The 20,479-nt window shown below is 54.7% G+C and overlaps 3 protein-coding genes and 1 non-coding gene across 9 annotated transcripts; 3 read left to right on the forward strand and 1 right to left on the reverse strand.

Moving 5' to 3' along the window:
• The first annotated feature begins 326 nt into the window (after window positions 1-326).
• SLC25A19 (solute carrier family 25 member 19) lies at window positions 327-11,792 on the forward strand. 3 transcript variants are annotated; one of them, XM_061144848.1, is made up of 8 exons: window positions 328-444; window positions 965-1,017; window positions 3,067-3,236; window positions 3,415-3,570; window positions 5,240-5,410; window positions 6,434-6,617; window positions 7,264-7,394; window positions 10,246-11,792. In XM_061144848.1, the coding sequence occupies exons 3-8, from the start codon at window positions 3,105-3,107 to the stop codon at window positions 10,426-10,428; spliced, it is 957 nt and encodes a 318-aa protein (XP_061000831.1). In that variant the 5' UTR covers window positions 328-444; window positions 965-1,017; window positions 3,067-3,104; the 3' UTR covers window positions 10,429-11,792. The 3 variants fall into 3 exon arrangements, with proteins under 3 accessions (XP_061000833.1, XP_061000831.1, XP_061000832.1); XM_061144850.1 differs by lacking the exon at window positions 5,240-5,410 and having other exon boundaries at window positions 327-444; XM_061144849.1 differs by lacking the exon at window positions 965-1,017 and having other exon boundaries at window positions 378-444.
• LOC133058102 (U6 spliceosomal RNA) lies at window positions 7,544-7,651 on the forward strand. The gene has a single exon (XR_009693223.1). It is a non-coding gene; the product is annotated as a U6 spliceosomal RNA (small nuclear RNA).
• An 838-nt stretch (window positions 11,793-12,630) lies between the features above and the next one.
• On the forward strand, window positions 12,631-17,211 carry MIF4GD (MIF4G domain containing). 4 transcript variants are annotated; one of them, XM_061144853.1, is made up of 6 exons: window positions 12,631-12,786; window positions 14,067-14,198; window positions 15,300-15,409; window positions 15,592-15,747; window positions 15,845-15,937; window positions 16,448-16,918. In XM_061144853.1, exons 2-6 carry the CDS (start codon window positions 14,117-14,119, stop codon window positions 16,673-16,675), a joined length of 669 nt encoding a protein of 222 aa, XP_061000836.1. In that variant the 5' UTR covers window positions 12,631-12,786; window positions 14,067-14,116; the 3' UTR covers window positions 16,676-16,918. The 4 variants fall into 4 exon arrangements, with proteins under 4 accessions (XP_061000836.1, XP_061000837.1, XP_061000838.1 ...); XM_061144854.1 differs by lacking the exon at window positions 12,631-12,786 and adding an exon at window positions 13,051-13,126; XM_061144855.1 differs by lacking the exon at window positions 12,631-12,786 and adding an exon at window positions 13,052-13,231 and having other exon boundaries at window positions 16,776-17,211.
• On the reverse strand, window positions 17,113-20,476 carry MRPS7 (mitochondrial ribosomal protein S7). Its single transcript, XM_061144851.1, has 5 exons — window positions 20,197-20,476; window positions 19,456-19,647; window positions 19,274-19,337; window positions 18,741-18,908; window positions 17,113-17,699 (listed from the first exon to the last, which is right to left on the reverse strand). The coding sequence occupies exons 1-5, from the start codon at window positions 20,277-20,279 to the stop codon at window positions 17,478-17,480; spliced, it is 729 nt and encodes a 242-aa protein (XP_061000834.1). The 5' UTR covers window positions 20,280-20,476; the 3' UTR covers window positions 17,113-17,477.
• Between the last annotated feature and the right edge of the window lie 3 nt (window positions 20,477-20,479).

Raw genomic sequence — 20,479 nt, forward strand, 5'->3', positions numbered from 1 at the left:
CCGGGTACTGGAACTAAGAAAGTTTTGAGGAATACGGGTCAAGTTCACCGCGCCCTAAACTTCCGCCCGCCAGCAGTCTGACCCTAGGCACCCGCCCCACTCCGCGCAGCAACCTTTACTGGCTCAGGCCAGCTTCTGGACCCGCCTCCCTCCGACGCGAGGGAGACGTTTGCGCACGCGCGCGCCAAGGGCCTACATTTCCCAGTAGGCTCTGCGCCTCGCAGGGGGCCGGCCTTGGTCTCGAAGGACTACATTACCCAGCGTCCCCTTGCAATAGGCGTTGATCGGGGGACGCCAGTACAACCATTGGTTTAGCGTCTGTCGGAAGCTGTGCTGTGATTGGCCCGGAAGCCCGTCAGTTCCCGCCGAGCTCAGTTAAGTTTTTACTGTTAGACTGCGCGAGGTGGGAGAGACGAGCGACCGGAGTCGCGCCCTGTCAGCCGGGTGAGTGACCTCTGCCTCCGCCCTCTCGCTGTCCGCTCGGAAACCCGCACTCTCATTCCCTGGGGGCGACCACTTGCGCAGGTACTCACGCGGGGGCGGGGGCCGTACCCACACGTGACGTGTCTGACCTGAGAAGCATCTTCAGGGACGCAGGAAGAGAAACCCTGGACACACCCGGGGCACCTGTCTGTACGCGCGGGTGCACGCCTCGTGGGCGTTTTCTTAGACCCGGGGTAAAAACACACGCCCTGGAGCATATGTGGACGCCGGTGTCCACACGCGGGGACATCTGCAGAGACCCTCTGCTCTGCACGTGGGCTCAGGCGCACACGCGCTTACCGCGGGTCTCCTGCATATCTGAACCCCAGGGGCTCCCGCAGTGAAAACGGGGTGGCGAAAGCAGACACACACCCACTCCCCACACGCACACCTGCCCTTATTCACACCAAGGCGCCCCCCACCATCTTCTGATACTTTATTATATCATGCTTATAATGTTTCATGTTTATTCTGTCTCTAGATAAATAGCAAGGCTTTTTGGTACAAGAAGGAAATTCTGAGCAAGCAGAAAAAGTAAGGCCACTAATGAATTGTGTTCAGCAAGCCCTTTCACGTGTATAAGACTTTTACCTTTTTGACAGAGCTTATCATATATAATATCTTGTGTGATCCTCCCAGGAATCTCGCTAGGTGGGGCCGCCATCATTCCCATTTTCCGGAAGAAAAACTGAGCCTAGCTTAAATAAACCTGCCCACGGTACATGAGCGAATCAGCAATTTGAGCTCAGGCTTCTTGATCTGAGGTTTAAGATTATGACCAGCTATGCAGAGCTACTTATTTATAGAAATGCCACCTTCCCTCCCTGACAGCAGGGAACTGACATTGTTCGGTGTGACCCAAGCAGTCTCTGGGTAACCTGTGGAGAGACGGTGCCTCTCAGTCACCTGCTTCACATTTAAACTGTTCCTTACAGGTGCCTGGGGAGTTGCAGCTTGAGTTAGCATCAAAGAGAACTCAATGGGAAAACCGAGGTCTCCTTTGAGGGTCTGGGGAAAAGTTATTCAAGGGGCAGGCACATTCCTGGCAGGGGTTGGGAGGTTTCATACCATTGTTTTTTTTTTTTTTTTTTCTTGTCACGCTGCAAGGCTTGCAGGATCTTAGTTCCCAATCAGGGATCAGACCTGGGCCCCGCCCGTGGAGGTGCCGAGTCCTAACCACTGGACTGCCGGGGAAGTCCCCCATTAGACCTTGAATAAGATATTATTTTACAATACGTTGCCGGTTGAGTCCCACGGGTGTGCCTTGTTAATTTTAAGGAGGAATTGGAGTGCTATTTTGGTAGTTTCAGAAAAGTGAGGATGTGGGGCTGAGGAAGGATGAAAGGAGAAAAAGAAACAATAGCGGGCTGAAGGGGTCACTGTGTGCACCCTGACTCTCCTGTTCCTAAAAGTATTCAAAAGTGAAAGCGAAAGTCACTCAGTCACTCAGCGTGGGTAGCCTTTCCCTTCTCCAGGGGCTTTTCCCAACCCAGGGACCAAACCCAGGTCTCCCGCATTGCAGGCGGATTCTTTACCAGCCTTGCCACCAGGTATTCAAGAACTAGGTTAATTCTGAAGTCTCTCTCTCCTTTTTTTAAAATAATTTTTTAGTTTATATATTTAATTTTCGGCTGTGCTGGGTCTTTATTGCTGCCCGTGGGCTTTCTCTGCTTGCAGCAAGCAGGGGCTGCTCTTCATTGCCGGGTGTGGGCTTCTCACTGCCGTGGCTTCTCTTGTGGAGCGCGGGCTCTAGGGCTGCGGGCTTCAGTCGTTGCAGCACGTGGGCTCAGGAGTTGCAGCTCCCAGGCTCTAGAGCACAGGCTCAGAAATTGTGGTGCGCCAGCCTAGCTGTTCCTCGGTATGTGCAGTCTTCCCGGATCAGGGATTGAGCCCATGTCTCCTGCATTGGCAGGCAGATTCCTTACCAGTGAGCCACCACGGAAGCCCTGAAGTCTCTTTGGAAATTATTTTATATTTAGTTTTAGCTGGGGCTTGGGAGGCGGGGAGGGAGGGGCATAATGAATTCAATCCATATAGAAAAAAGGAGATCTGTCCTCCCTCTTCCCTTGCCAACCCTCCCCCCAGAGATAACCTCACCAACCTGTTGGTGTGTGTGTGTCCTTGCAGACTTTCCCCCTATTCTTTATATGTTGGTATAGTGAAAGTCGCTCAGTCGTGTCCGACTCTTTGTGACCCCATGGACTACACAGTCCATGGAATTTTCCAGGCCAGAATACTGGAGTGGGTAGCCTTTCCCTTCTCCAGGGGATCTTCCCAACCCAGGGATCGAACTCAGGTCTCCTGCTTTGCAGGCGGATTCTTTACCAACTGAGCGTATGTAGATCTTGCTGTTTTTCTTTTGCAAAACCGTGGCTCGAATTCTAGTGGGGAGGAGAGACAAGAAACAGATGTATGGAATCAATGTCCAGTACGTAATTGCTCTAAAGAAGAATAAAGCAGGATAAAGAGAGAAACGGGATATGGGCTCTGCTTTGGGGGGTTGTTTCGGGAGGGCTGCTCTGGGGTGTGAGCAGGGACCCTAAGCACTTGCTCTAGTGTTCACTCTTTGTCTCTCCCGTTTAGCTTGAAGCCAATGGACGTTGTATGGGCCAGAGGCAGGGATGGTGGGCTATGACCCCAAAGCAGACGACAGGAATATCTCCAATCTTGAGGTGGCCGTGGCTGGGTCTGTGTCCGGACTTGTCACTCGGGTGCTGATCAGCCCCTTGGATGTCATCAAAATCCGCTTCCAGGTACCCTTTCCTCTGTTTCATCCATGTAATGGGCTAGAGAACCAATTCACTCTCTTTGCCAAAGCAGTTCCTGGAGCTTGGAGTTTTGTGAAGAAGTGCTTTATTGCCATCTCTGAAATTCCTCCTTCCCACCCCCCACCAACCCCATCATCCTGACCATTTCCATTTTGATACCTAGCTTCAGATTGAGCGCCTGTCTCGCAGTGACCCCAATGCAAAATACCACGGAATCCTGCAGGCCGGGAGACAGATTTTGCAAGAGGAGGGCCCAACAGCGTTCTGGAAAGGGCACATCCCAGCCCAGCTTCTCTCCATAGGCTATGGAGCTGTCCAAGTAGGTGGCAGGGGAAGCAGCCAGGCCCCTGGGGTCATGTTGCACAATGGGGGAACCTGGGGTGGTGGGGCGGGCACCCGGGCTGCCCAGGGTAGGGCAACAGGAGGTGGTCACACACTTCCCACTCGCCTTGGTGGGGAAGCTACCTGGCAAATTGAAGACATGGACCAGAAGCATCCCCTTCCCCATGTCGCCCAAGCCTGGGGACTTAGCTCTCACAGAACATGAAGCATTGTGTCCAGAAGACTGTCTCGATGCCAGGCCCAGAGGGGCTTGGCAGATGGCAGTACAAACACTTTTCATTTTTCAAAATAGCATTTTCATGTCTGTGCTTCCTTTGAACTTCCCAGCAGCACTGTGAGGTAGGCGGAGCAGGTGTTTCGTGGCTCACAGAGGTTGAGCAAGCTGCCTGAGGCCACACAGCCCGTAGGTGGCGAGGCTAGGGTTAGGATCCAGGCTTCTTGTCTGTTAGTCACGCATTTGTTCAGCTGAGTGCCAGTTTACCCCCAGCGTGTAGTCTGTAGTTGTGCAGAGGTGGTGATGAAATAGCCAACCCTGCACCACGCTAATTGGGGGCCTGGGCAAAGCATGTCACATCCACCATCTCACAGCAGTCCTTCGGTAGGCTCTGTCGTCAACCCCATTTTAGGGATGAGAAGACGGAGGCCAAGAGAGCATAAGTAATTAGCCCAGCCAAAGTCGCTAGGTGGAGAGTGGCCGAGCCAGGACTTCCAGCCGGGCGGCCAGCAACAGAGCTGTCCCCGCCTGCTCTTCCTGTCACGTCACAGGGGTCGCTCAGGTCACGTGCCCTGCAGCTCTAGCCCTGAGCCGGCGCACGGATGCTGCATGCTGGTGGGTTCACGCAGTGACGCGTGCTCTCAGCACCCCAAGCTTCCGTGAGTTGGATGGAGAAGGATCTGAACCCAAGGGGGGCTTCCACTATGGAATATGGAATGTGTGGAATTCTCCCAATGAAATTTCAGCTCTAGGGCCACAGCTCGCTGCACTGAAAGGGTCCCCAGCCTAGAATCAGATGGACCATCTTTTCTCAGTTGTCAGGACACTAAGTGATGAATAGAATTTTCTTTCCTTTCTTTCTTTTGTTTTTTCTTTGTTTGGTCTCGCTTTATGGCTTGCAGGAGTCTAGTTCCCCAACCAGGGATTGAACCCAGGGCCATGGCAGCGGGAGCACTGAATCCTAACCACTGGACCACCAGGGAATTCCTGAGTAGAGCTTTCTTTCTTTCCTTTTTTTTTTGCTCCCTTATTTGCTTGTTTAACTTGCATCCAAGATGATAGAATGATGCCAGGAGCTGAATATACAATTCATTGTTCAGCCACTTAAAAAAACACCCTTCAATTCTTAGCTGCTGAAGGATGTCAGAGATAATTCTAAAATCGTGAACTCTTGTCTGTTACTTTGGACAACTCACAGTCTAGTTTCTGAGTAGAATTTTCTGATATAAAAACTTCCCCTCGCCTATTTCTTTACCCGTTGGGTGTTTGGCTCTGTTCAGGGTGTGAAAGGGTACAAGTGTCCACGTTTATTGAATTCTGTCCCTGCTCAAGGAGAGGTCTCCTGGTCCCTGGGTCGGGCCCTGCCTGGTCACGGGGTGGAGGGGAGGCGTCCGGGGGTGTTTATCCATGACGCTGTCACGCACCCTTGCAGTTTTTGTCGTTTGAAGTGCTGACCGAGCTGGTGCACAGGGCCAGCGTGCGCGATGCCCGCGACTTCTCCGTGCACTTCTTGTGCGGCGGCCTGTCCGCCTGCGTGGCCACCCTCGCGGTGCATCCCGTGGACGTGCTGCGTACCCGCTTTGCAGCTCAGGGTGAGCCCAGGGTGAGTGGCCAGGTCAGAAAAGGGTGCCCGAGGGATGGGCGGGTGAGGGGTGGGGGCCAGGGTGGGGGCTCTTTTCCTTAGAGGGAACAAAGCTGGGGGACGGGGACGGGGGTCTTCAGGTCCTTCAGCCTGTCCGTGAAACTGTGACTGCTCTCGGCAGCAGACAGGGCGCTCAGAGCCTCCTGAGGGGAAACAGAACCTGGGGTGGGAAGGAGAACAAGTACCGAATGGCCTTCCTCTGAGGCCCAGCCCTTGCGTGCAAGTTCCGAGGGTGGAAGCCTTCAGTATAGCTGCCAGCATCTGGGAGCAAGTGTGAAGAGGGCCTCCCTGCCCAGGGCAGACTTCCCATCAGTCACCCTTGGTCTGTGCAGTGCCTTGCGGTACCCACAGGCAGGCAGAGTCAGCCCCGCTGGACCACTGCAAAAAATATAGAGAATATATGTCGAACAGAAGTATACTTAAAAAAAACCGTCCGCGATCTCCGTGCATAAAGATTGCCTGTGGACAGTTTAAGAAGGGTTAAGTATATGCACGGGTTTCCCGGGTGGCTCAGTGGTACAAAATCCGCCTGCCAATGCAGGAGACTTGGGTTCAATCCCTGGGTTAGGAAGATCCCCTGGAGAAGGAAATGGCTACCCACTCCCATATTCTTGCTTGGGAAATCCCATGAACAGAGGAGCCTTGTGGGCTATAGTCCGCGGGGTCACAGAAGGGTCAGATGCGGCTGAGCACGCAGGCACGCACGCTGTAAAGTATAAAATGGATCATCCAAGGGTGGACTTCACACCTTTCGCAGTCCTACATATTTCTGTGCACTCCTTGGGAAGCCCATGGTGTAAACAGCCAAAAGGGGAGCCGCTGGGCAATCCCACCCTTGGAGTTTTGGTCCAGCATTTTCTCTGTCATCCTGGCAGGAGAAGTAACACCCCTGGTAGCTGGTTTCTAGGCTCGGGGAAATATACCTGGTGGGCTGGCTTCTTGGGCTGAAATAACCTCGTTTGTCGTCGCACGTGTGGTGTCCAGGTCTATAAAACTCTGCGAGATGCTGTGGTGACCATGTACAGGAGCGAAGGCCCCTTGGTCTTCTACAAAGGCTTGAACCCCACCTTGATCGCCATCTTCCCCTATGCGGGGTTCCAGTTTTCCATCTACAGCTCCTTGAAGTGTGCCTACGAGTGGGCCTTGCCGGCCGAAGGCAAGAAGAACGGTGAGACCACCCTTCCAGGAAAGGGGATCTGGGTCTCGCTTCCCCTCCCCACCTTCACTCCCCAGCCATAGCATCTCTTTCTGAGTCAGGTAGGAAGGAAGGCTTTCCTGCAGCAGCTAGGACACTGCAGACCTCTGAACCCCCTGCTCTAGTGCAGCCAGCAAAACAAACCCGTTCACTCACAGATTACTTTGTTTCTCTCGGCTCTCGCCACTGTCATCTCCGGCCACCAGTCATGGTTTTCATTTTTGTCCAAGGTCCAACTTGCAGACAGCGTGGTTTTGTTTACGTGCTTGGTTTGGTTTTCATTTGGGGGAGCTGGGGAGGGGCATGGGCATCCTGTTCCCTCCTGAGCATGGCCTGGGTCACGTGGCAGAGCCTGCAGGCCCCGATTGCCTCCCGCTGGGGCGACGCGTGTTCCAGGCTCACACCCCTTCTGCCACCAGCCCGTCCAACCTGCAGTCTGCCGTCATCCTTGATGAAAGGGACCGCGTCTGGTTCTCTCCCTCCAGGGTTAAATTCTTCTGAGATCGAGGATGCTTGTAGGGTTTTGTTTTATGGCCCAGAATTAGAATGTATAACCTTGAAATTTACCCTAGATTGCATTTCTCTCCTTTTCCCCCTCCATCCCACATCTCTGGTCCAGGGAACTTCAAAAACCTGCTTTGTGGCAGCGGAGCTGGCGTCATCAGCAAGACCCTCACGTACCCGCTGGACCTCTTTAAGAAACGGCTGCAGGTCGGAGGGTTTGAGCAGGCCCGAGCCTCCTTTGGCCAGGTGAGCCGTACCCCCGCCAGACAGCTCTGATCTTGGCCGCTCACCGGGCGTGTGAAGGAACGAGGGTCGGCACCTGCCCATCAGGCAGCTTCAGCTCCCCCAGCCTTCTCACCCCCAACCTGGCCCTGGTGTCGATGGAAATTTAATCAGCGCTCGCTTTGGGGAGCACATGCACTAAAATTGGAATGATCCAGAGAAGATCAGTATGGCCTCTGTGCAAGGATGACACGCAAATTCATGCAGTGTTCTGTATTTAAAAAAAAAAAAAAAGTTGATCTAAGAAAGAATTGGAAAAATTGAGGTTTATAACGTGGGAAGAGCATCTCAGAAAGCTCTGAGAACTGTCCTGCCCGCTAGATGTTGAGACACAGTTTTGATGAAGTTTTTTTGATAGAGGGCTGTGCATCAAATGTTATTGACCCTTTGCATAATCCGGATCTAAGCACCATCAGAGTGGGTCATGTGACCCCTTACGAGCTCAAGAAAGAATGTTATCTTTAAGAAGTTGCCTTGTCGATGCTGGGAGAATGTTGCTCTGTATGCTTGGGCAGGTATTCCCACCTATAGGAAAGGTCTGGTCAACACAAAATACAGATAACTTGATGTACAGTTCAGGGAGAGGGCGGCTGAAGAGCGGAGAAGAATTTTTATGTTTAAATTTGTCTTGTCTTACCCTGAAATCTGAATTTTTATCTCACACCGGGGACCCCTGAGCACACGGGAAGCCACAGGCAAAGCCCTGCGTGTCTGGCGCCACGCAGAGACCCAGGAGAAGGCACACTCGGCCTGTGTTCTTATAAAGTGTTCAGTTCGTTTTGGGACCAAGAGTTTACTCACATAAGAAAGGTCTCCAAGATATCACAGAACACGGAGAAGGAGGCTCATACTGGTGTATGGGGTTCTTTGCTTTTATGCTGTAGGTATCCCAGGGTAGGGGTGAATTAAATCTGACCAACTAAATTATATTTTAAATGCACTAGAAGGGTTTGCCATCAGAGAAGCCTCGTTGTAGGTAATTTCGTAATGTTAACAGTCATTCCTTAATCTGCTGTGATTTTCACATACTAGGTTTTCATCTGCTCCTTGTGGGGCACTGATTTTGTGAAAGGCCAAGGTGGTAGGCGGTGGGGCGGTGGAGGGCAGGGCTGGGTGATTTCAAGGCTTTCCCTCTGGAACCTGGGACCCTGGGATGTCACAGCAAGAAAAAAACGTGCCTGACAGACGGCAGAGGAGCGAGAGGGTGTGGAATGGGAATCAGGAAGGGAAGAGTGCACGCCTTACTCAGGGAGAGAAAAAGAAGTGGGTTTACAAATTGTAATACAGTTTCTTTGTAGAAAACTTCAGAGAAGTTAGACAAAAAGGAAGATAAAATCACAGGTAAATCCAACACCACCCACCCCAAGAGGATCACACAGAACCTTTAGCTGCAGGTTTTCTCTGTCTCCCTTCCTCTCCCCCTCTCTCTTCCTCTTACTGCCGTATACTTGATTTGCAATTCTGTGTTAGTTTCAGGTGTATAACATAGTGATTCAATATTTTTATAATTTATATTCCACTTAAAATTATAAAATAATGGCCACATTTCCCTGTGCTGCCCAGTATATCCATGTTGCTTATTTATTTAATTTTTATTTCCTGGCTCTGCATGGAATCTGGCTGGTTCCCCAACCAGGGATCAAACCAGTATATCCATGTTGCTTATTTATTTAATTTTTATTTCCTGGCTCTGCATGGAATCTGGCTGGTTCCCCAACCAGGGATCAAACCCGCACCACTTGCAGTGGAAGCATGGAGTCTTAACCACTGCACCTCCAGGAAGGTCCCATGTAATTTATTTTATTTTTATTTATTTATTTATTTGTAATTTATTTTATAGTGGTTTGTACCTCTTAATCCCCTACCCCTCACTTGCCCCTCCCCATGTCCCTGTAGTCACCAGTAGTTTATTTTCTTAGATTCCACACATTAGTGATAACATACACTATTTGTCTTTCTCTGACTTATTTCACTAAGCATAACACCCCCTAGGTCCATCCACATTGCCGTTTTGTTTCTTTGCAGAAGAAAACACATGGACATTTTAACAAAAAATGGGGTCGTACACAAGGTTTTGTAACCTCCTCTTTCCACTTACCAACTTGGTTTGAAGAGATGGTTTGAATTTGGACAGGGAGAGCTGGTGAGAGCCCAGGACACAGGAGGCAGGCCCTGCTCCCAACGGAGATGTAGTGTGAGAGGTGTGGCTGGAGGTGGGGGCGCCGTGAGTGGACCAGTGGGAGATAAAAGGCAGATCCGGGAGGGACGTTGAGGGCAAATGGTGGAAGGCCCTGAACACCAGGCCACCTGGCTTGGACTTGATTCTTGATCGTCCTTGTCCGGAGTTCCTGGAGCTTTGGGGATTGAGCAAGGCACAGCAGCCGTCTGTGGTCAACTGGAGGTGACCAGCCTGGTGACACCGGTCAGGCTCAGAGCTCACAAGGACCAGATTCAGATCTCCTGCCCAAGGAGGGCAGGGAGTGATGGGGCACACGGTCAGAGCACCTCTGGGAAGAGGGTCCAGGGCTCTCACTGGGTCCTTAAGAGCCTCCGTCAATGGGAACTTCCCCGGCAGGAAGGAGCTCTGTCCGGTGCTGATTTCCATGCCCCTCCTCTCTGAAGCCTGAATTAGCCCAGCTGGAAGAGAAAGAATGAGGTTCACTTCTTCCGTCTTCTTGGCATTCATTCGTTCTTCCAGCAACTATCTGCTGGGAGCTTGAATGTGCCAGGCCCTGTGTTGACAGAAAAACAGAGCCCACATCCATGTGTCCATCCTCTCCTCGCTCCTCAACCAGGGTACCCTTCCTCTCCCCAGGTGCGAAGCTACAAGGGCCTCCTGGACTGCGCCGGGCAGGTGCTGAGAGAGGAGGGCGCACAGGGCTGCTTCAAAGGCCTGTCCCCCAGCCTGCTGAAGGCTGCCCTCTCCACCGGCTTGGTGTTCTTCTGGTACGAGCTCTTCTGTAACTTATTCTATCACATGAGGAAGGCAGACAGCTAGCCGCGAGGGCAGGAAGGGTGGCCTGCGGTCTTCCCCTCCTGGAAGAAGACTCGATCGACAGTCTCCTGTTGCACAGAGAGGTGCTGCCTGGTCCTTCCCTCCAGGCCAGCCGTCCCAGGCACGAAGAGCCGTCGGGATTCCACCAGAAGGGCACCAGGGTTCTCCAGGGGAGAGCATCGGGAGGCCCATCGGGAGGAGCTGGATGTTCATCTGTCTGGCGGACACTGGGGGCAGCAGCTGCCCTCCTGCTGAGCCCCGGCTGCCCAGAGAGCCCTCCTGACTCTGGGCCGGCCCGCAGGGTGAGCGTGAGGCTGGGACTGGGCCCCATACAGGGTCCCCACGCTTACTCCCACCACCTATTTAATAGACATTAAAGCTGAAAGCAGCCTTTCCCCTCCACCTTCCCTTCCAAATCACATCCCTCCTCCCAAAGCTGGAGGAAGGGAGCCCTGCCTTCCCTGCATTCTATTTCATTCAGCCGTTGTGTCCCTCAGGCAGCTCTGCTGCTTGTTCTAGGGGAAGAATCCAGCTGAATTGGTCTCTTTATATAAAAACTCCACCATACTCAGATCTCCGTGTCTATAAAGGCACCGCTCAGGCTGTTCTCTCCATGGGCGGGACTGGTCCCAGCCCTTGGGCCTCTAGGAGAAAGCTGATCCCAGCAGCACCACCGGCAGTGGGGGTGTGCTGACGGGGCGGGGGTGTGGGTAAAGGCAGCAGCCCTCTGCCTCAGTCTCCCAGGATCACTCCTCTTTCGCTGGAGCCTGGGTTAGCCCTCCTGAGTGGGTAGGAGCTTACAGCTGGGCCAGTGGACATCAGCTGCCCTCGTGAGCGCCTGGGTCCAGCATGGCGCTGGGTGCATCCTCTGCAATCCCCGCAGGAAGGGGTTGAGCAGGCTGCCTGCTGCGGACACACTTGGTGCCCCAACAGTTGCCAGGCACAGGAACCCACGTCTAGACACAGCCAGGGGTACGAAAGAAGAGAATCACAGAATAACCACCCGCTGGGGAGCATGGCCCTAGAGGTGGGCTGTGCAGGGGGAGCCCCGCGCAGGGGCTGCTCCCCTGACCTCACATCGACTCTGGCTCCAGCCTTTGCACTGACGGCTGAGGAAGGCGGGAGCTAGGAGCAGCCGTGGGTGGGCGTCACGGCTCTCCCGGGGTCCTGGGCCCCTTCTCACCATTACCGTGTCCTCTCTGGTCTGGTGCCTGGAATCCTGGAGCCTCCCTGCCGTTGGTTGCTGACTATGAAGGTCCACAGGTGGCTGGAGGGTGTCTGGCAGTCAAGGCTTGCAGCTGCCCAAGGGGGCCGCTGTCTGAATGTATTTTTTTGATATCCATGGAAGTAAAACTTTATTCTCTTCAGCTCTCCGCTCATTGGTTTTCTTTCTCGGCAGCTGAGGTGCTCTTCCTTGATCCATTGACCACTTTGGCAGCTCTGTGAGCAGGAGAAGCAAGCCCTGGATACAGAAATCACCATCAACACATCTTTCTTGCCCAAGCTACAGGAAAAGGCAGTTCTTTCCCAGTCTCTCCTGTATGCCTTCCTGCGGCGCAGGGCTGACCTCCAACCTGGCCCTGTCTGGGCTGCTGAGCCCACACGTCTCCCCAAGCCGAGACCAAGATGGACTGAGCCAGGCGCTTGCTCATCCATCAGTCAGGATGTGGATGTGTTTACTCAGTCATGTCTGAGTCTTTGTGACGCAGTGGACTGTAGCCCGCCAGGCTCCTCTGTCCATGGGATTCTCCAGGCAAGAATACTGGAGTGGGCTGCCGTTTCCTTCTCCAGGGGATCTTTTCCCACCCAGGGAATGAACCTGGGTCTCTTGCATTGCAGGCAGATTCTTTGCCGTCTGAACCCTCGGGGAAGCTCAACGTCAGGGTCACTCCCAACTCCTGGGGCACCAAAAGTTGGCAAAGGGACCCCTTTCTCTTGGGCTGGTTCATTGATTGTCAATTTATTTTACCAATACCGTTTGTACTTGGAGTGGGGTGGGGGGGCTTCGTGGAACTCGATCTAGACCTGACGGCTTCCTCGCTTTCTCTACCTCGGGTGGGGGCGGAGGGGCGGCGAGCCCGGGCCCTACCGCCTGTGAGGTCCGGCCCCTCCCGCCGTCTGCTCTGCCCTTCCACCTTGCTCCCCGCGCCTGTCGCCCGGCTGCGGACCGCGCCCTCCGCAGGCCCCTCCTACGCCGCTGGCCGGGCCGGCTCCTGACCCCGTTTTAACCTCAGCCCCGGCGTGGGGCGGGGCGGGGTGGGTGCCACCGCTCAGGACCGAGGGCTTCAGGCGGGCCGAAGAGTAGGCCCGACCCGGCGCCCGCGAGCCGGCGTGGTCCCGGACAGGCGCGGGGAGAACGAGGTGAGGAGCGGAAGGGGGCGGTGGGGGCAAGGGTCGCGGGTGTCCTACGCCGTCCCACGTCGGGAACCTCTGAACTGGCGCTGCCAGCTGGCGAGGGCAGCGTCGTCGGGGCTCCGGCAGGGGGCGCTCGTGAGCGGCCCCGCCCCGCAGCCCGAGGCCCCGCCCCGCCGCCCGAGGCCCCGCCCCGCCACCCGAGGCCCCGCCCCTCCCTTGCTCTAGGAAATGACCTCAGCGGCGGCGAGGCGCCGGCGGCCCAGCCTGAAGCGCCGCGGCCGCGGGGCGCGCGCACAATGTCGGCCGAGCGGCCTCCGGGCACGCGGGCGCGGCGCCGGCGCGGCAGGTGGGTCCCTGGCTCTCTCGCCACCCCTACAGCTCGCGGGACACCGGACGGCGGGCTCCACTGAGCCGCTGGGAAGGGCGTTCCGGACTTAGGAAAGCTGCCCAGGTCTGGAGACCCTTAAGATCGGCTCCTTTGGCCGGGGGGGGCGGGGGGGGGGGCGGGGAGGCGCCGAGTCCGGAGGGGGAGACTCCAGCGGGGACCACCTTTGGGGGCCACGTCACCTCTCTCCCCTCCTTAAGAAGAAGGCTCAAAAAAAAAAAAAAAAAAGAAGAAGGCTCAGAATGGAGCTCAGGACTCTCAGCACTACCCCCGTCGTGAGAGAGCAGAGCCAGGTTTCTGCCCCTTGGGAGGCCAGTTTAACCAGTCCGTCCCGGGGAGAAACTGGCCGGTACAAGGGGAGTCAAGGCGGCACCCAGCCTCTGGCCGGCCCCAGCCCGGGGCTGGGCTTTCTGGGCTGAGGACTCTGACGTAAGGGAGAGGGATGGGGAGAGGGGCTTGGAACCCTGCTGGGACAGATGCCCACAGCCTGGGGCCCCGGCCCTCTCACTCGCCGGGAGCCGTGGTGGACCAGTAGCTTCTAGGTCGTCTTATACAGGCGTGGAAAGTGTCTGATATCCATGCATAACCCCCGCATCTCAGTGCACTGGACCCCACCCCAGCTTTGGTATCAGCTTAGAATAACCCTGAGGCAGACTAGAGGGCAGACACATTCACCCTTCATCTCTTTACTCTTGTGTAATCCCAGAGACTCAGGATTCTTTAACTGAGCAGCAGGTGCCTGGCTGGTGCCCAGTCTCCACCAGAAGCCAAGCTTGGTGGGCGCCCAGCCAACACCTGAATGCCATGGACTGCCCAGCCCTATCCAGGGCCCATAGGGCTGGGAGCCCTGCCTCTGAGCTCCACACCTAAGACCTCTCTATTCGCCTCTCCCTCCACCCAGGTGCTGTCCTTAGTCCCACCCCAGTAAAGAGCTGCTGCGGCTGGATAGTCATGGGGGAGCCAGGTAGAGAGGAGTATAAAATCCAGTGTTTTGATGCAGAGACCCAGCAGCTGCTGAAGACAGCTCTCAAAGGTGAGCACGGGGAGCCCCCTGAGCCTAGCTCCAGAGCACCAGAGAGGGGCTGAGCCTGGGAATGTACCACCCTCTCCCTTCACTTTCTGAGAGAAGGAGTCGGCAACATAATTCTGGAACTGGAAGACATTTAGGCTAGTATTTGGAAGTATGAATCATAGATCATAGTCACCCCTCAGATTGTAAAGTGTCTTTAAAGTACCCAGGAAAGGAGGGTGAGTTCCTGCCCCTTAAGTCCTTACCCTGGACCTGGTTTCTGCATTGCTGCAGCCCCTCTCTTGAGTATGTGGAGCTGCCTGACTTGGGACAGAAGATGGAGTGTTCTGCTTGGCAGAAGAGCTCCACTAACTGTCCTGGGCCAAGGCCCTCCCGCAGCACTCAGGACAGAAGTTTGACTCAGCGAACTATTAGCAATGCCTAATAGCGTGCCAAGCTAAGCCTGCAGAGAGGCCCTCCCTGGCCTGCTTTTGTCAGGGGTTCATGTGTGTGTTGTAAGAACACTTTCTTCCATGAAATGGTTGTCAGTGTTCCATCTTCAACCTAGTGCCAGGAAAAGACATGTCCTAAAAAAACTGAGCGCTCTTTGACTCTTTCTCAGTCACATGGCCCTGTTTCCTCTGACTGGGCCGCCAGGTGGCTCATGGCCGCAGCTGCTCCTGGGTGATGTTTCCTGTTTTCTGATCTCTTTATTTTTTTTGGCTGCACTGCATGACTTGCAGGATTAGTTCCCTGACCAGGGATCGAACCAGCGCTCCCTGCAATGGAAGCAGAGTCCTAAACGCTGGACCTCCGGGGAATTCCCTCTTTCAGTTCAGTTGCTCAGTCGTGTCCGATTCTTTGCGACCCCACGAACTGCAGCATGCCAGGCCTCCCTACCCATCACCAACTCCCGGAGTTTACCCAAACTCATGTCCATCGAGTTGGTGATGGCATTCAACCATCTCATCCCCTGTTGTCCCCTTCTCCTCCTGCCCTCAGTCTTTCCCAGCAGTGGAAGTATATAATGGGAGTGCGCGTCAGTGAACACCTCAAATCCTTTAGAAGCAGGTGGAGGCATATATAACTAAGCAGCTCTAGACTCCCCACCTGTCTTTACCCTAGATCCAGGTGCCGTGGACTTGGAGAAAGTGGCCAATGTGATTGTGGACCATTCTCTGCAGGACAGTGTGTTCAGCAAGGAAGCAGGACGCATGTGCTACGCCATCATTCAGGTTGGGTGGGGCTGGTAGAGAAGGGGAGACGCTTTGAGGAAGGTGCTTCTGAAGTGGGCAGAGGCCAGCAGGGCAGAGATGCAAAGGGCTGGCCTCAGAGACAAGAGAGGAGGCGGACAGCAGGGGCCTCGGCCTGGGAAGCTTGGGCCCCGGGACTGCCCTTCCCTCTCCCTGGCTCACAGGCAGAGAGCAAGCAAGCGGGCCAGAGTGTCTTCCGCCGTGGACTCCTCAACCGGCTGCAGCAGGAGTACCAGACTCGGGAGCAGCTTCGAGCCCGCTCCCTGCAGGGCTGGGTCTGCTACGTCACCTTTATCTGCAACATCTTTGACTACCTGAGGGTGAGGCCCCGCCAGCCACACCCGGTGCAGCAGAGGCGGCCCACCTCATCTCCTGCGCCACTAAGCCAGTGCTCTGGCCCCTGCTCTCCCCTCGCAGGTGAACAACATGCCCATGATGGCCCTGGTGAACCCCGTCTACGACTGCCTCTTCCGGCTGGCCCAGCCCGACAGCCTGAGCAAGGAGGAGGAGGTGAGTGGCCCTGGCACCAAAGACTGCGGAGGTGGGCTCAATTTGGAATGCCTGCCCCTGTCCATGGAGGCTCACTTGTGGGGCAGGAACCTGGTGGGGGTGTTCACGGCCCGTGAGGGTTACAGGACAGACTGCTAGGTCTGGAATTATCCAGAGCGCAGCACAGCTAGGACCTCCTGGTTCAGAGGCTGTGTTCCCAGTAGGAAAGCAGCTGTGGATACTGGTGGCCCAGAAACCAACCCGGGGTGGGGGGCAGGGGGAAGTGGGCTTGAGAAGCATTTGGGGACGGGGCCTGTGTCCACCCTGGCCCCGGTGAGAGGTCTGAGGCAAGTCTCTGAGCTTGTTCCTTTCATGTGAGGCAGAGACGGTGCCCACCGGGTCGTGTGAGGATGAAGCGGGGAAACGTGTGCACAGGCCGAGCCCAGAGCCTGGCACACACGAGCGCTCAGTAAATGGCTGCTCTGTGTGACGGGGGGCCCGTGCTGGGGCCGCCTCCCGCTGCCCCTGCAGGTGGACTGCCTGGTGCTGCAGCTGCATCGGGTCGGGGAGCAGCTGGAGAAGATGAACGGGCAGCGCATGGATGAGCTCTTTGTCCTCATCCGGGATGGCTTCCTGCTCCCAGCTGGCCTCAGCTCCCTGGCCCAGCTGCTGCTGCTGGAGATCATCGAGTTCCGGGCAGCCGGCTGGAAGACCACCCCGGCCGCCCACAAGTATTACTACAGCGAGCTCTCTGACTAGGCCTCCAGGCTTCCTCCCCAGGGGCGCCGGCCTTTCTTCTGCCCACCTTCCAACCTGGCAGTGGAGTCTTCACCTCTGCCAAAGACTTCTTCCCTTACAGACTTTCAAGAGCACCCGAGATGTTTCCCACTTAATGCAGCGGTCCTGCCCTGAGCACCTTCCCTCCGATTCCAGGATTGGGGAAGACAGAAGCACACCTGCCCTGCAGCCCCACCAGCCTTTCTGTCTCCTCACCTCTGACCTGGGCAACTCCTGACAAGCACTGCCCTGTGGAACCATCGGTGCAATAGCTATCTAGGTGCCTCAGTTTCCCCATCTGTAAAATGGGTGCCCAGAGCCATTGGTGGGGACACTTAGGGATATCAAAGGGGACAGGCAGAGTCACACCAGAAACTGCTTTTTATACATTCTGTACAAGGACCACTTTAGAACCAAGCGTATTTCCTCCAGTTGCTTTTAATGAATCGTAATACCATATCATGTGTTACACCAGCTCAGGACGAGAATTTTCTAATAAACTCTTTCTGATACTAAAACTGCTTCTTTTCATATCACCCAAAGGTCCACCCCAAGCTGAAGGAAGAGAAAGCTGGGTGAGCCCTAGGTTTCTAGGAGGAAATCCAACTTGATATGCCCCCTCTTTCCAAGAAGATGGGACAGGGAGAGCGAGTTCCAGCCCCCAGAGAAACGACTAACAGGCAACGGACGTGGGGCTCCGTCCTTGTCAGGAGGTCCGCCGGCCCTTAACCCACAGGCGTTCTGCAGAGCGTGCTGCCGTCTTCCCGGACCCCCCGCCCACACTCTACCACCAGCGGTAGTGGGCCAGCGCGCGGTTGGCCTCGGCCATCTTGTGCATGTCGTGCTTTCTCTTGATCACAGGGCCCCGGCTGTGGAAAGCCTCCAGCAGCTCCTGAGACAGCTTCTCCGGCATCAGCATCCGCCGGGGCTTCTTCTCCCTGCACTCAGCTATCATCCACTTCATGGCCAGGAAGCGGCGACGCCGGTCAGCCAGCGGCACGGGGACCTGGGCAAGGTGGGACAGGGCAAGTTAGTCTGAGAACTTGCTGGGACTACAGCCTCCCTCCTGCCAGAGCTCTGATAAGTAGCCACACGTCCACTCGGGGCCAGCCCTGGCAAGGCTGCTGAGGAGGAGGGCCTGACTGCTCCTCTCGCCCCTGGCTGACCTCAGTGCAGCAGACACAGGCATTCATCAAACAAACACTCCTTAGCACTGGCCTCTTTCACCTCTAAAGGGAGTTCAGCCAAGTTGATAAAAGCACCGCTGGGAAAAGCCCTGTCAGCTGGCATGACTTAGCCAACACAGATCATGAGCGTCTAGAAACAGGTCCCTCGCCAGACCCTAGGGACACAGGCATCAAGAAAGTCTCTACCCTTATGAGGTTTACACTGAAAAAGGAAAGACAAAACAAATATATATTTTAAAAAAAAGAAACGAAAGAACAACCACTTATGACAATGAACTATGATTAAATGCTAGCTTCCCTGGCGGCTCACATGGTAAAGACTCTGCCTGCGATGCAGCAGACCCGAGTTCGATCCCTGGGTCAGGAAGATCTGGAGAAGGAAATGGCAACCCGCTCCAACAAGCTTGGCTGGAGAATCCCATGGACAGAAGAGCCTGGCAAGCCCCAGTCCATGGGGTCGCAAAGAGTCGTACATAACTGAGCAACTAATGCTTCACTTCACCTAGTTCAGTTAAACCGTGATGAAGCATCAGTCAAACACTATGTTAGACACTGATGTATAAAGATGAGGTATAAACATAGTTCCTCACCATCAGAAACTTATAGTTTGGAACACAGAATGCTGGACAGAGGGGCAATGGGGGAAGTACTGTGAGCCTGCTAAAGAGGTCATTTATATACTTTTTTGGCTCTCTTCCATCTTCTGCCTGTAATCTTTATTCCATGGGACTGAGATGAGAAGACCTTGGCACTCTGCAGTCCCAAGAAAGCTATCAATCTTGGCCCAACTCTAAGTACCCCCACTCTACCCCCACCATTTCACATATGAGCAGCCCTGCTTTCCCACCCTGACCACTCACCTGGTAGAAATGGCCCCCCTTGAGGATGGGTACCAGCCCAATCACAGGCTCACAGTTTTTCAGTGCTTGATGGAAGATGGTGTAAGGGTTGCGTTCGATGGTTGCCTGTTCCTCTGCAGAAGCAGCATGGTACTTCTCAAACTGCTTCCTTTTCACAGCTTCCAGGGTCTGCAAAGGGATACAGTGGAAGAGGATGCCCCAGAGTCCCTAAAGGGTTCACCCAGCTGGGCTAGGACCCTGCCCTTTACTCCCATCATCCTGTTCTTCTATAGCTGCCCAGCTATTCCCTTAGTACTTCTGAAACAAAAACCCTGGACTAGGACAGAAAAATGAGCTAAGATTTGTAATGTGGGGCTGGGGGATGGCAGTGGTTGACTCCTGTAGGACTTCTTAAAGCCTCTACTCCCACACATAAGTACAGAGAAACTCATTTTAATGACAGGTACAGAATCCATTCTTTTTTACGTTAAGATGAAAGAGCCAAACACAAAACTATGGGGAAAACAAAGAGGACAGAGAGAGGTACTGTTTACCTGTGTCATGAGGGATCTGGCCAGTACTTTGTTTCCTCCTTTCATCATCATGTTGGTGAATTTACTTTAAGAAGAAAAAGATGTTTAGGTTCCCAAGGCTGTCACAGAATCCTTACTGTAGATCCTTCCGCATTCCCCCGTATAGTCCCACTCTGTGGAACAAAAGTTTGTTTTCTGCTAACCTGATCACTGGGTCTTCAAATACGGAGCTTGTTTTCGTGGCTGGGGCAGCTTTGATAACCTGAGTCTTCCTGAGCTCCCGCTCATACGTCTCCTCCTCAGTCAGCTGGGACAAGGGCTTGCGGTAATATTCCTTGTCAATCTGAGGATCCTGGTACTCAGGGCCATAGCGGCTCCACCTCACTTGGGTTAGCCTGGCGGCGGGGGGGAGTGGGGAAGAGGAAGAGGAGGGCAAAAGCTGACTCAAGTGAAAAGGCTTGACTTAACAATAGGCATGTATGCCAAACCGCCGCCAAGCGAGCAGCGGGCAGACCGCCAGACAAAGCTGAGCTGCAGTAATTCTGGCTCTTGTCCCAAAAGGTAGGAGGACTTCCCCTAAAGAGGCCAGGAAGGTCTGCTGCTCAAGTGCCAACAGTAAGGACAGGCTCCCGAACGTCAGGATAGACAATCCGCCTATGCACCTCTCCCCCCACCTCCCAGCAAAGGAAACCCCAGTTCTGAGTTCTTTAAAAAGATCACACTTTCAGATCCAAGTGAGAATTTCTCAGGCAGGGAGCAACTACTAAGCTTTCAGATTGACCCAAACTCACGCAGCGGGTTAAAGAGGATTGTACTCAGTTACCCCGGCCCCCCAGGCTCTCTCCAGGTCCCCGCGAGGCTTGCCTGTGGCACCCCTCTTTCCTTCCCAGCAGGTCTCTCCGTGAAGACCCAAGAGACCTCCCAGCTGCCCGCCACCCTCTCACCCTGGAAGCCGCAGGACAGTCCTCCGCACGCCGAGAGCCAAGCCCGACCACCCTCGCGCAACCTTCGCCGTGGGGGCAGCCATCTTGGCTGCCAGCAGGACCCCACGGAGACTGCCCTCGGCGTGCCTGAGCGAGTGACTGAAAACAGGGGAAAGGAGCTACAGGGTTCTAGATCTGCGCATCACCCTGTTAATCTGGGTCTGAAGAGTCTATCACTCCGAGCTCTAAGGAGGATAGTCAAAAAGGAAACGCTCGCCCTCGCATTATCCGTCGCAGCCTGGCA

The sequence above is a fragment of the Dama dama genome, chromosome 5 (genome assembly GCF_033118175.1).
Source record: "Dama dama isolate Ldn47 chromosome 5, ASM3311817v1, whole genome shotgun sequence".
Lineage (NCBI taxonomy): Eukaryota > Metazoa > Chordata > Mammalia > Artiodactyla > Cervidae > Dama > Dama dama.

What these genes read in the sequence shown, in the direction of transcription:
- MIF4GD (XM_061144853.1), top strand. Translation starts at nt 14,117, where the DNA reads ATGGGGGAGCCAGGTAGAGAGGAGTATAAAATCCAGTGTTTTGATGCA. An exon ending in ACATCTTTGACTACCTGAGG is followed by an intron (nt 15,748 to 15,844) that starts GTGAGGCCCCGC and finishes CTCCCCTCGCAG; the next exon opens with GTGAACAACATGCCCATGAT. An exon ending in GCCTGAGCAAGGAGGAGGAG is followed by an intron (nt 15,938 to 16,447) that starts GTGAGTGGCCCT and finishes CTGCCCCTGCAG; the next exon opens with GTGGACTGCCTGGTGCTGCA.
- MRPS7 (XM_061144851.1), bottom strand. Translation starts at nt 20,279, where the DNA reads ATGGCTGCCCCCACGGCGAAGGTTGCGCGAGGGTGGTCGGGCTTGGCT. An exon ending in ACTGTCCTGCGGCTTCCAGG is followed by an intron (nt 19,648 to 20,196) that starts GTGAGAGGGTGG and finishes CCCCGCCGCCAG; the next exon opens with GCTAACCCAAGTGAGGTGGA. An exon ending in CCAGATCCCTCATGACACAG is followed by an intron (nt 18,909 to 19,273) that starts GTAAACAGTACC and finishes ATCCCTTTGCAG; the next exon opens with ACCCTGGAAGCTGTGAAAAG.
- SLC25A19 (XM_061144848.1), top strand. Translation starts at nt 3,105, where the DNA reads ATGGTGGGCTATGACCCCAAAGCAGACGACAGGAATATCTCCAATCTT. An exon ending in CAGCTCAGGGTGAGCCCAGG is followed by an intron (nt 5,411 to 6,433) that starts GTGAGTGGCCAG and finishes TGTGGTGTCCAG; the next exon opens with GTCTATAAAACTCTGCGAGA. An exon ending in GGCCGAAGGCAAGAAGAACG is followed by an intron (nt 6,618 to 7,263) that starts GTGAGACCACCC and finishes TCTCTGGTCCAG; the next exon opens with GGAACTTCAAAAACCTGCTT.